Consider the following 15000-nt stretch of genomic DNA (forward strand, 5'->3'; position numbering starts at 1 on the left):
TACTGTATCTCTTCATCTCTCCCTATCTCATGTACTGTCTCTCTTCATCTCTCCCTATCTCATGTACTGTATCTCTTCATCTCTCCCTATCTCATGTACTGTATCTCTTCATCTCTCCCTATCTCATGTACTGTATCTCTTCATCTCTCCCTATCTCATGTACTGTATCTCTTCGATGAGATATTAGATCCAGAAAACAAACAGTAAAAACAAACCAGACATGTAAATAACTCACGTCCCATCTTCATTACTCCTATAGAACACCATAAAGGGGTCCGACTTCCCAAAGAAGTCCTTCTTGTCCAACTTGTGGGCACAGAACTGCATGGTGGCAACTTCCTGGAGGAGAAAGAGGGATGGAGAGAGAGAGATAGAGAGAGGGAGGGAGATATGGAAAGACATAGGGAGAGATATGGAGGGACAGAGGGAGAGAGTGACAGAGGGACAGAGAGAGAGAGGGACAGAGAGAGAGAGGGACACAGAGAGAGAGAGGGAAAGAGAGAGAGAGGGACAGAGAGAGAGAGAGAGGGACAGAGAGAGAGATAGAGAGAGAGAGGGAGGGAGATATGGAAAGACATAGGGAGAGATATGGAGGGACAAAGGGAGAGAGGGACAGAGAGAGAGAGGGACAGAGAGAGAGAGGGACACAGAGAGAGAGAGGGACAGAGAGAGAGAAGGACACAGAGAGAGAGAGACAGAGAGAGGGGGGTGATATGGAAAGACAGATGGAGAGATAGAGAGAGAGGGACAGAGACAGAGACAGAGAGAGAGAGCGAGAGAGAGAGAGAGAGAGAGAGAGAGAGAGAGAGAGGGAGATGGAAAAGAGAGAGAGAGAGAGAGAGAGAGAGAGAGAGAGAGAGAGAAAAAGGTAGAACAAAAGTGAAAAAGAGGGGACAGTACATAGTAAATCCCCAATAGGATGCCCGGCTTCCTGTTTGCTAGCTGTTGTGTTTTTAATGCGGTACCTTGTGCCACAATATAAAAGCACTGAATCACAAAATAAACCCAAGGCATGGTCTGCATCCTGATAAGCAACACATCACAGCAGCACCGTACACAGCCAGTGAGCCCTGATTCTCAAATCCTAATGAAAGAACATATATATTAATAATCATTACTTTATTCATGTTCTGGCATTCAAAACATGAAGTCTCGAAAAGCAAAGTTAAAAATGTTATGTGCAACCTTGTGAATATAGAGCTAAATAAATTGCTTAAGAGTCCATACAAAATGGGGCTGTAAAATGAAATGAGGTTTAGCTAGAAAATGAGCTGTATCCAAGTGTGTGTAGAGGAAGTGATGGAGTTTTTATTTATTTTTTGTTCAGCTAATGACACATTAAACACCTGGTGTTGTTTTCACAATCACACTCATGCAGTCAGCATTTCACTGCTCACGCACCGCCTGAATGGAGTCAATGGCTTAGGATTCCCGACAGTACCCAAATACCTATGTAATTCACTACTTTTGTCCAAGGCCCATAGGGAAACCAACACCTGGTCTAAAAAGTAGTGCACTGACAAAATAGGGTGCCATTTGGGACACAGTCAATGAATGCTCCCCCGACCCCGTAATGCTTTGACTGCCAGAGTAATGCCTGTAATGTCTGGGGGTCAAGGTTATTTTAGTCAGTACTGTACAACATGATGGGTCTGCAGTGTAACGAAGTGGGGTTTCCGGTACAGTTAGCACCCTCTTGGTAATCCTGCTGATGATTCCCTTTTACAGGCTGTGAGAAGAGTTCAGTTGGAACAGCCAGAAGGGTTAAGGCTGTTGGAACAGCCAGAAGGGTTAAGGCTGTTGGAACAGCCAGAAGGGTTAAGGCTGTTGGAACAGCCAGAAGAGTAGAGGCTGTTGGAACAGCCAGAAGAGTAAAGGCTGTTGGAACAGCCAGAAGAGTTAAGGCTATTGGAACAGCCAGAAGAGTAAAGGCTGTTGGAACAGCCAGAAGAGTAAAGGCTGTTGGAACAGCCAGAAGAGTTAAGGCTGTTGGAACAGCCAGAGAAGTTAAGGCTGTTGGAACAGCCAGAGAAGTTAAGGCTGTTGGAACAGCCAGAGGAGTTAAGGCTGTTGGAACAGGCAGAAGAGTTAAGGCTGTTGGAACAGCCAGAGGAGTTAAGGCTGTTGGAACAGCCAGAGAAGTTAAGGCTGTTGGAACAGCCAGAGGAGTTAAGGCTGTTGGAACAGCCAGAGAAGTTAAGGCTGTTGGAACAGCCAGAGAAGATAAGGCTGTTGGAACAGCCAGAAGAGTAAAGGCTGTTGGAACAGCCAGGAGAGTTAAGGCTGTTGGAAAGCCCAGAAGAGTAAAGGCTGTTGGAACAGCCAGAGAAGTTAAGGCTGTTGGAACAGCCAGAAGAGTAAAGGCTGTGGGAACAAGCAGAAGAGTTAAGGCTGTTGGAACAGCCAGAAGAGTAAAGGCTGTTGGAACAGCCAGAAGAGTTAAGGCTGCTGGAACAGCCAGAAGAGTTAAGGCTGTTGGAACAGCCAGAAGAGTAAAGGCTGTTGGAACAGCCAGAAGAGTTGGAACAGCCAGAACAGTTAAGGCTGTTGGAACAGCCAAAAGAGTTAAGGCTGTTGGAACAGCCAGAAGAGTAAAGGCTGTTGGAACAGCCAGAAGAGTTGGAACAGCCAGAAGAGTTAAGGCTGTTGGAACAGCCAGAAGAGTAAAGGCTGTTGGAAAGCCAGAAGAGTTAAGGCTGTTGGAACAGCCAGAAGGGTAAAGGCTGTTGGAACAGCCAGAATAGTTAAGGCTGTTGGAACAGCCAGAGGAGGTGAGGCTGTTGGAACATCCAGAAGAGTAGAGGCTGTTGGAACAGCCAGATGAGTTAATGCTGTTGGAACAGCCAGAAGAGTAAAGGCTGTTGGAACAGCCAGAGGAGTTAAGGCTATTGGAACAGCCAGAAGAGTAAAGGCTGTTGGAACAGCCAGAAGAGTAAAGGCTGTTGGAACAGCCAGAAGAGTTAAGGCTGTTGGAACAGCCGGAGGAGGTAAGGCTGTTGGAACAGCCAGAAGAGTAAAGGCTGTTGGAACAGCCAGAAGTGTTAATGCTGTTGGAACAGCCAGAAGAGTAAAGGCTGTTGGAACAGCCAGAGGAGTTAAGGCTATTGGAACAGCCAGAAGCGTAAAGGCTGTTGGAACAGCCAGAAGAGTAAAGGCTGTTGGAACAGCCAGAAGAGTTAAGGCTGTTGGAACAGCCAGAAGAGTAAAGGCTGTTGGAACAGCCAGAAGAGTAAAGGCTGTTGGAACAGCCAGAGGAGTTAAGGCTATTGGAACAGCCAGAAGCGTAAAGGCTGTTGGAACAGCCAGAACAGTAAAGGCTGTTGGAACAGCCAGAAGCGTAAAGGCTGTTGGAACAGCCAGAAGAGTAAAGGCTGTTGGAACAGCCAGAAGAGTAAAGGCTGTTGGAACAGCCAGAAGAGTAAAGGCTGTTGGAACAGCCAGAAGAGTAAAGGCTGTTGGAACAGCCAGAAGAGTAAAGGCTGTTGGAACAGCCAGAAGAGTAAAGGCTGTTGGAACAGCCAGAAGAGTAAAGGCTGTTGGAACAGCCAGAAGCGTAAAGGCTGTTGGAACAGCCAGAAGAGTAAAGGCTGTTGGAACAGCCAGAAGAGTAAAGGCTGTTGGAACAGCCAGAAGAGTAAAGGCTGTTGGAACAGCCAGAAGAGTATGGGCTGTTGGAACAGCCAGAGGAGTAAAGGCTGTTGGAACAGCTGCAGAATAACTACAATTATACATTGTAGAATAACAGTCAAGACATCAAAACTGTGAAATAACACATATGGAAACATGTAGTAACCAAAAAAAAAAGTGTTAAACAAATCAAAATGTATTTTATATTTTGGAGTGCTGCTTCAGATGACCTGGCCTCCACAATCCCCCGACCTCAACCCAATTGAGATGGTTTGGGATGAGTTGGACCGCAGGTGAAGAAAAAGCAAGAAGTGCTCAACATATGTGGGGACTCCTTCAAGACTGTTGGAAAAGCCTTCCAGATGAAGCTGGTTGAGAGAATGCCAAGAGTGTTCAAAGCTGTCAAGGCAAAGGGTGGCTACTTTGAAGAATCTCAAATATAAAATCTATTTTGATTCAGGTTTTTTTTTTGGTATGGGAAAATCAAGTCTGAAATGTAAAAGTGAAAATTACAAACGTCAGACAAGGACACCACACGGACAAGGACACACACACGTTCTATGTTCATCATTCTCTCTGTCTGCAACCCTTTTAGTGTGTTGAGCTTGTGGGTTGGAGGTACGTGTTCTGTTGGCTAGAGGATACCAGGTACCGTACATAAGTGCCTCTGAATTGCAGTACAGTATAGTATAATACAGTATAGTAGAGTAGAGTAGAGTATAACACAGCATAGTAGAGTAGAGTAGAGTACAGTATAGTATAATACAGCATAGTAGAGTACAGTATAGTACTGTCTCAGCCTCCAGTATTTATGCTGCAGTAGTTTATGTGTCGGGGGGCTAGGGTCAGTTTGTTATATCTGGAGTACTTCTCCTGTCCTATTCGGTGTCCTGTGTGAATCTAAGTGTGCGTTCTCTAATTCTCTCCTTCTCTCTTTCTCTCTCTCGGAGGACCTGAGCCCTAGGACCATGCCCCAGGACTACCTGACATTATGACTCCTTGCTGTCCCCAGTCCACCTGGCTGTGCTGCTGCTCCAGTTTCAACTGTTCTGCCTTATTATTATTCGACCATGCTGGTCATTTATGAACATTTGAACATCTTGGCCATGTTCTGTTATAATCTCCACCCGGCACAGCCAGAAGAGGACTGGCCATCCCACATATGCTCTCTCTAATTCTCTCTTTCTTTCTCTCTCTCTCTCGGAGGACCTGAGCCCTAGGACCATGCCCCAGGAATACCTGACATGATGACTCCTTGCTGTCCCCAGTCCACCTGACTGTGCTGCTGCTCCAGTTTCAACTGTTCTGCCTTATTATTATTTGACCATGCTGGTCATTTATGAACATTTGAACATCTTGACCATGTTCTGTTATAATCTCCACCCGGCACAGCCAGAAGAGGACTGGCCACCCCACATAGCCTGGTTCCTCTCTAGGTTTCTTCCTAGGTTTTGGCCTTTCTAGGGAGTTTTTCCTAGCCACCGTGCTTCTACACCTGCATTGCTTGCTGTTTGGAGTTTTATGCTGGGTTTCTGTACAGCACTTTGAGATATCAGCTGATGTACGAAGGGCTATATAAATAAATACATTTATAGTATAATACAGCATAGTAGAGTACAGTATAGTATAATACAGCATAATAGAGTACAGTATAGTATAATACAGCATAGTAGAGCAGAGTAGAGTACAGTATAGTATAATACAGCATAGTAGAGTAGAGTAGAGTACAGTATAGTATAACACAGCACAGTATAATATAATAGACTATAGTATAGTTTAGTTTACAGTACAGTTAAGTATAATACATTATAGTATAGTACACGACAGTGTAGTATAAAATAGTACAGTATAATATAATACAGTATAGTATAGTTTAGTTTAGTGTAAAAGTACAGTTCAGTATAATACATTATAGTACAGTACAGTATAGTACAGTATAGCACAGTAGAGTACAGTATAGTATAATACAGCAGAGCAGAGTATAGTATAATACAGTACAGTATGATACTTTATAGTATAGTATAATACATTACAGTATAGTATAATACATTACAGTATAGTATAGTATGTACAGTATAATACAGTATAGTACAGCACAGTATAGTGCAATACATTATACAATATACAATATAATACAGTAAAGTATGATACGTTATAATATAGTATAATACAGTACATTATAGTTTGATACTGTATAGTATAGTATACAGCAGTACAGTATAGTATATGACAGTATAATATGGTATATAGTACAGTATTTCAGTATAGTATAATACAGTATAATATAGTAAAGTACAGTATAGTATAATACAGTTTAGCATAGTACAGAATAGTGTAATTAAGCAATAAGGCACAAGGGGGTGTGTTATATGGCCAATATACCACGGCTAAGGGCTGTTCTTACGTGCGACGCATCGCAGAGTGCCTGGACACATCCCTTAGACGTGGTATATTGGCCATGTACTATAAACCCCCGAGGTGCCTTATTGCTATTATCAACTGGCTACCAATGTAATTAGAGCAGTAAAAATACATGTTTTGTCATACCCGTGGTATACGGTATGATATACTCCGGCTGACTGCCAATCAGCATTCAGGGCTAGAACCACCCAGTTTATAATACAGTATAGTAAAGTGTAATACAGTATAGTATAATACAGTATATTGCAGTAAAGTACAGTATAGTATATTATAATGCATTATACCACGGCATTGTTGACTACTAGTTTCTGATTGGCTTGAAGGGCATTCTAGAGCATGCATTACTTCCCTATAACACACGGTATGTCAAAACGGCAGAATTAATTTAGTTCATTCTTACATGTTCAATGTTTGAGCTGCTTTTGAAAGTAAAAGTCGAATTGAAAACATTACTGTTGGATTAAATTGTCATAATAGCAAGCTAGACCTGATGGTTTGGTAAACTAAACTAGCAAGTCTGTTTGTTTGGTTACCAAGGCAACTGTACAGCAACTATCTTCTAAACCTACAGGCTACTTCAGTGGATGTTGAACACATTTCTACCTGCAACTGAACACATTTCTAGACCAAGTTATTGCCATGGTATAAAAGGGATAGTCAACCCGGAGATCTATGCGTTCTCTGGAAAATAATGCAACTCGGTAGAAGGTCAGTTCCAGTCTGCCAGCGTGTTGTGGAACGCACCTTCCACGGTGTTCATTATTTTCCAAAGAACTCACAGCCCCATGTTGATTATCCCTTACGTATAGTGCAGTATAGTATGATACAGTAGAGTTTAATATAGTATAGTACAGTATAGTATAATACAGTACAGTATAATATAGCATAGTACATTATAGTATAATAGAGTACAGTGTAATATAGTATAGTACAGTATAATACAGGACAGCATAATATAGTATAGTACAGTATAGTTTAATATAGTATAATATAGTATAGTACAGTATAATACAATATAATTTAGTTTATTACAGTATAATATAGTATAGTACAGTATAGTATAATGCAGTACAGTATAATATAGTATAGTACATTATAGTTTAATACAGTACAGTATAATATAGTATAGTACAACATAGTTTAATACAGTATAATATAGTATAGTACAGCATAGTTTAATACAGTATAATATAGTATAGTACAGTATAGTTTAATACAGTATAATATAGTATAGTACACTATAGTTTAATACAGTACAGTATAATATAGTATAGTACAGTATAGCTTAATACAGTATAATATAGTATAGTACAGTATTGTTTAATACCGTATACTATAGTATAGTACAGTATAGTTTAATACAGTATAATATAGTATAGTACAGTATAGTTTAATACAGTACAGTATAATATAGTATAGTACATTATAGTATAATACAGTACAGTATAATATAGTATGGTACAGTATAGTTTAATACAGTATAATATAGAATAGTGCAGTATAGTATAATACAGTACAGTATAATATAGTATAGTACAATATAGTACAATACAATACAGTATAATATAGTATAGTACAGCATAGTTTAATACAGTATAATATAGTATAGTACAGTATAGTTTAATACAGTATAATATAGTTTAGTACAGTATAGTATAATACAGTACAGTATAATATAGTATAGTACATTATAGTATAATACAGTACAGTATAATATAGTATGGTACAGTATAGTTTAATACAGTATAATATAGAATAGTGCAGTATAGTATAATACAGTACAGTATACTATAGTATAGTACAGTATAGTACAATACAATACAGTATAATATAGTATAGTACAGCATAGTTTAATACAGTATAATATAGTATAGTACAGTATAGTTTAATACAGTATAATATAGTTTAGTACAGTATAGTATAATACAGTACAGTATAATATAGTATAGTACATTATAGTTTAATACAGTATAATATAGTATAGTTTAATACAGTATAATATAGTATTGTACAGTATAGTTTAATACAGGATACTATAGAATAGTACAGTATCGTTTAATGCAGTATAATATAGTATAGTACAGTATAGTTTAATACAGTACAGTATAATATAGTATAGTACATTATAGTATAATACAGTACAGTATAATATAATATAGTATAGTACAGTATAGTACAATAAAGTATAATATAGTATAGTGTAGTATAGTACAATAAAGTATAATATAGTATAGTACATTATAGTATAATGCAGTACAGTATAATATAGTATAGTACAGTATAGTTTAATACAGTATAATATAGTATAGTACAGCATAGTATAATACAGTAAAATATAGTTTAGTACAGTATAGTTTAGTACAGTATAGTTTAATACAGTATAGTACAGTATAGTATAATATAGTACAGTATAATATAGTATAATACAGTACAGTATAATATAGTATAGTACAGTATAGTTTAGTACAGTATAATATAGTATAGTACAGTATAGTCTAATGAAGTATAATATAGTATAGTACAGTATAGTTTAATACAGTACAGTATAATATAGTATAGTACATTATAGTATAGTATAATACAGTACAGTATAATATAGTATAGTACAGGATAGTTAAATACAGTATAATATAGTATAGTGCAGTATAGTATAATACAGTACAGTATAATACAGTATAGTAGAGTATAGTATAATACAATACAGTATAATATAGTATAGTACAGCATAGTTTAATACAGTATAATATAGTATAGTACAGTATAGTTTAATACAGTATAATATAGTATAGTACGGTATAGGTTAATACAGTATACTATAGTATAGTACAGTATAGTTTAATGCAGTATAATATACTATAGCACAGTATCGTTTAATACAGTACAGTATAATATAGTATAGTACATTATAGTATAATACAGTACAGTACAATATAGTGTAGTACAGTATAGTTTAATACAGTATAATATAGCATTGTGCAGTATAGTATAATACAGTACAATATAATATAGTATAGGTCAGTATAGTATAATACAACACAGTATAATATAGTATAGTACAGCATAGTTTAATACAGTATAATATAGTATAGTACAGTATAGTTTAATACAGTATAATATAGTATAGTACAGTATAGTTTAATGCAGTATAATATAGTATAGTACAGTATAGTTTAATACAGTACAGTATAATATAGTATAGTACATTATAGTATAATACAGTACAGTATAATATAATATAGTATAGTACAGTATAGTACAATAAAGTATAATATAGTATAGTGTAGTATAGTACAATAAAGTATAATATAGTATAGTACATTATAGTTAATGCAGTACAGTATAATACAGTATAGTACAGTATAGTTTAATACATAGTATAGTACATTATAGTATAATACAGTACAGTATAATATAATATAGTACAGTATAGTACAATAAAGTATAATATAGTATAGTGTAGTATAGTACAATAAAGTATAATATAGTATAGTACATTATAGTATAATGCAGTACAGTATAATATAGTATAGTACAGTATAGTTTAATACAGTATAATATAGTATAGTACAGCATAGTATAATACAGTAAAATATAGTTTAGTACAGTATAGTTTAATACAGTATAGTTTAATACAGTATAGCACAGTATAGTACAGTATGGTATAATATAGTACAGTATAATATAGTATAGTACAGTATAGTATAATACAGTACAGTATAATATTGTATAGTACAGTATAGTTTAGTACAGTATAATATAGTATAGTACAGTATAGTTTAATACAGTATAATATAGGATAGTATGGTATAGGTTAATACAGGATACTATAGTATAGTACAGTATAGTTTAATGCAGTATAATATACTATAGCACAGTATCGTTTAATACAGTACAGTATAATATAGTATAGTACATTATAGTATAATACAGTACAGTATAATATAGTGTAGTACAGTATAGTTTAATACAGAATAATATAGCATTGTGCAGTATAGTATAATACAGTACAATATAATATAGTATAGGTCAGTATAGTATAATACAACACAGTATAATATAGTATAGTACAGCATAGTTTAATACAGTATAATATAGTATAGTACAGTATAGTATAATACAGTACAGTATAATATAATATAGTACAGTACAGGGGATGAGACTGCAGCATATCAATAGATATAAATGGAAGCCCTATTTTCACCAAGTTGTAATTTATTCCTGTGTGGACAAAACCATTTTCTTCTCTCTAAAGTGTAACCAATAGCCATTAGGTCTATGTCACATGCGTGATTGTGTGGGTGCTGTCGAGGCCTGAACACATTCTCTCTAGCGATCCCAATGAATTGATTTATTCAGGTCAGGCTAGTGATGGGTGCTCTTGGGCCTGAACACATTGGCTCTATCGATCCTCATGACCCACATTACTCACAGTACATCCTCTGACCTGCCCCTCGAACCACCACACTGCTCCAGGCCTTGGACAACAGCCCACAACTGGGCTCGCAGACCTGGTTCAAATAGGATCTGTTTACTTAAGCTGCCGTTGATTGAGCTTGCCTTGCACAACGGAACCAATAAAAGAGATTCTATTTGAATTCAGGTATGTCTTGGCCAGCAGCCCACAACTCTAACTGGGCTATAGCCTTTATACGTTCAAAGCACAGACCCTAGGCTGTGTTCCAATATCCACACTAGCATGCCACTTAGAATGTATACTCAATACAGTACACTGCTTTATTACCCATTTGTTAGTAATATGGATTTTTGGAACAGTGCCTGGGAGAGAATAGCTGGTGGATGTAATATTGTAGAATTAAATTTAATACCTCTTGTGTAGCAAACCGAGTAGCTCTGATGACCTCTGTAATATCCCATCAACACAGTTGGAAATAAAATACATTGTTGGTTTGAAGGAGAAAAAAAAAAATGCGTTGCTGATTACAACTTGTGGTGACTAAATGGATGCCAGCTGCTGTATTGCTGTTTTCTATTCAGACATAATCACTCTACGAGTTATCTTGGTCTAATTATCTTTGTCTCCGTCAAGAGATGTTGCTTTTCTGTCTTAAGATAATAGAAGGAAGTGACAGATATTGAGGTTGTCTCATTTGTGTCGTCCGGCTGTATCTGAAGCAAAACAAGATGGCCGCCTGTTGTATGACTCAGCAATACCAATATGGAACCATCACTTGACACCTGATACACCACCATACTTTATTACTGACACCAGGACCTTGTCAAGACTCATATCCCAGTCTTCAGTACTTAAGAAACTCACAGTAAAATGTTATTGTTTCGCACTGATTGTCATTTTATGACTCAATAAAAACAATTGTTCACAAAAAAAAAAACAAAGAAACAAAGTAGCTTGAAGAAATAATTGGTCAATACCCACGTACAGGATATTGTAACTAACCAGTAATCTCCGCACCCAGAAACAAATCAACTATTGAGACGTTCATCAGAGACTGCTAACCAGTGGGCTCTGCCAGCTGGCTGTAAAAGCACCCTATCAGACACGACCTGGCATTAACCAACATTATGCTGACAGGCTGGTAGAGCTTGCCATTAGCTATGGGATAACACATCATCACCAGTCAGTCAGTTAGGCTGCAGCGCTCTTTACCTCTGGATGGGAAACAACAGGATTGGTAGTTTGGGGACCAGAAGACTGTGGGAACAGCCATGCTACAGGATTTCCCATTGGGGGTTTGGGGACCAGAGAAGGATTAGTCTGTAGACCGGCAGCCATATTTGTGGTAGAAATTAGATGTAAAAATGTCCGTTCAATTTCAATGGCCCTTTATAGTGGGAAGTGGGCCTCGTTCCCCTACCTCCCTTGTCCTCTTCCTCCTCTATTTCCCCTCGCTCCTCCCTCTCTCCCCTTGCTCCTCTCTCTCCCCTCTCTCCCCTTGCTTTTCTCTCCCCCCTTGCTTTTCTCTCCCATTTCTTTCCCCTTACTCCTGTCTTCCCCCTCTCTCCCCTTGCTTTTCTCTCCCCCCTTGCTTTTCTCTCCCATTTCTTTCCCCTTACTCCTGTCTTCCCCCTCTCTCCCCTTGATGCTCTCGCTCCTCTCTTCACCCTCCCCACCTTCCTCCTCTCCCCCTTTCCCTCTCTACTCCCTCTCTCCCCTTGCTCTTCTCTCCCATTTCTTTCCCCTCACTCCTGTCTTCCCCCTCTCTCCCCTTGCTCCTCTCTCCCCACTCTCTCCCCTCGTTCCTCTCTTCTCCTTGCTCCTCTCTCCCCTTGATGCTCTCGCTCCTCTCTTCACCCTCCCGCCTTCCTCCTCTCCCCCTTTCCCTCTCTCCCCTTTCCCTCTCTACTCCCTCTCTCCCCTTGCTCCTCTCTCCCCACTCTCTCCCCTCATTCCTGTCTTCTCCTTGCTCCTCTCTCCCCTTGCTCCTCTCTCCCCACTCTCTCCCCTCGTTCCTCTCTTCTCCTTGCTCCTCTCTCCCCTTGATGCTCTCGCTCCTCTCTTCACCCTCCCGCCTTCCTCCTCTCCCCCTTTCCCTCTCTCCCCTTTCCCTCTCTACTCCCTCTCTCCCCTTGCTCCTCTCTCCCCACTCTCTCCCCTCGTTCCTGTCTTCTCCTTGCTCCTCTCTCCCCTTGCTCCTCTCTCCCCACTCTCTCCCCTCGTTCCTCTCTTCTCTCTCTCCCCTCGTTCCTCTCTTCCCCTTGCTCCACTAGCAGGGCTGTAATGCTGTAAAGTTCTTATTTACTGGTCTCACTTAGAGCCACAGAGAGAAAGCCAATGAGCATTGTTAACGTACCCAGCAACACTGTTAACGGAACCAGCAACATTGTTAATGGACCCAGCAACATTGTTAATGGACCCAGCAACATTGTTAACGGAACCAGCAACATTGTTAATGGACCCAGCAACATTGTTAACGGACACAGCAACATTGTTAATGGACCAGCAACATTGTTAATGGACCAGCAACATTGTTAACGGACCAGCAACATTGTTAATGGAACCAGCAACATTGTTAACGGACCAGCAACATTGTTAACGGACCCAGCAACATTGTTAATGGACCCAGCAACATTGTTAACGGACCAGCAACATTGTTAATGGACCAGCAACATTGTTAACGGACCAGCAACATTGTTAACGGAACCAGCAACATTGTTAACGGACCAGCAACATTGTTAACGGACCCAGCAACATTGTTAATGGACCCAGCAACATTGTTAACGGAACCAGCAACATTGTTAACGGACCAGCAACATTGTTAACGGACACAGCAACATTGTTAATGGACCCAGCAACATTGTTAATGGACCAGCAACATTGTTAATGGACCCAGCAACATTGTTAATGGACCAGCAACATTGTTAATGGAACCAGCAACATTGTTAATGGACCAGCAACATTGTTAATGGAACCAGCAACATTGTTAATGGACCAGCAACATTGTTAATAGAACCAGCAACATTGTTAATGGACCAGCAACATTGTTAATGGAACCAGCAACATTGTTAACGGACCAGCAACATTGTTAATGGAACCAGCAACATTGTTAATGGAACCAGCAACATTGTTAACGGACCAGCAACATTGTTAATGGACCAGCAACATTGTTAATGGACCAGCAACATTGTTAACGGACCAGCAACATTGTTAATGGAACCAGCAACATTGTTAATGGAACCAGCAACATTGTTAACGGACCAGCAACATTGTTAATGGACCAGCAACATTGTTAATGGACCAGCAACATTGTTAACGGACACAGCAACATTGTTAATGGACCCAGCAACATTGTTAACGGACACAGCAACATTGTTAATGGACCAGCAACATTGTTAATGGACCAGCAACATTGTTAACGGACACAGCAACATTGTTAATGGACCAGCAACATTGTTAACGGACACAGCAACATTGTTAATGGATACAGCAGCATTATTAACGGACCAGCAACATTGTTTTTCCACTCATCAATTGTCTAGTGTTGGCGATTGCGTGACCACTAAAGCCTCGTCTTCTTGTTTTTAGCTGATAGGAGCATTGTGCGTTCTGAGATGCCATTATCGACACAACAGTGTTGTACAGTGCCATTATTTGTCTGTTGTGGCCCGCCTGTTAGCTTACACGATTCTTGCCATTCTCCTTTGACCTCTCTCCACAACGAGATGTTTTCACCCACAGGACTGCCGCTGACTGGATGTTTGTTTGTTTGTCGCCACATTCTCGGTAAAACCCTAGACACTGTCGTGAGTGAGAAGCCCAAGAGGACGGCCGTTTCTGAGATACTGGGACCGGCGCACCTGGCACTGACGATCATGCCCACGCTCAAAGTCGCTTAGATCACTCGTTTTGTCCATTCTAACGTTCATTCGAACAGTAACTGAATGTTTCTGTCTGCCTGCTTCGTACGGCAAGCCAAGGCCACGTGACCATTTTCGTCAACGGGAGGGTTGGAGGGTTGTAGTACCTTCTGTTATACAGAATATGGGTCTGATGTTCACCATATTTGTTGGACACAATCTTCATATGTTACAACACATGGCTAATAGACAAGTTATTAGTGGGTTATGGGCCTAGCATATACTGGAAAGTTGTAGACGGTATCTTCCTACTATATGGCTCAAACAATTAAGCAATAAGGCCTGAGGGGGTGTCGTATATAGACAATATATACCACACATATTCTTCTCTATGGCTAAAACTATTGCTAATATACTGGTTAGTCTCTATGGCCTAACTACCTCTAATAGACTGGTTATTCTCTATGGCCTAACTACCTCTACTAGACTGGTTAGTCTCTATGGCCTAACTACCTCTAATAGCCTGGTTATTCTCTATGGCCTAACTACCTCTAATAGACTGGTTATTCTCTATGGTCTAACTACCTCTAATAGCCTGGTTATTCTCTATGGCCTAACTACCTCTAATAGCCTGGTTATTCTCTATGGCCTAACTACCTCTAATAGACTGGTTATTCT

At 39.2% G+C, this 15000-nt stretch overlaps 1 protein-coding gene across 2 annotated transcripts in view; it reads right to left on the minus strand.

Moving 5' to 3' along the window:
• LOC110492786 (copine-5) overlaps nt 1-15000 on the minus strand; it is a 212613-nt gene that overhangs the window by 69648 nt on the left and 127965 nt on the right. For both annotated transcript variants that reach the window (XM_036947698.1, XM_036947697.1), the window contains one exon: nt 236-339. In XM_036947698.1, the coding sequence (XP_036803593.1) occupies nt 236-339 (104 nt within the window). The remainder of the gene's footprint in view (nt 1-235; nt 340-15000) is intronic.

The sequence above is a fragment of the Oncorhynchus mykiss genome, chromosome 16 (assembly GCF_013265735.2).
Source record: "Oncorhynchus mykiss isolate Arlee chromosome 16, USDA_OmykA_1.1, whole genome shotgun sequence".
Taxonomy (NCBI): Eukaryota; Metazoa; Chordata; class Actinopteri; order Salmoniformes; family Salmonidae; genus Oncorhynchus; species Oncorhynchus mykiss.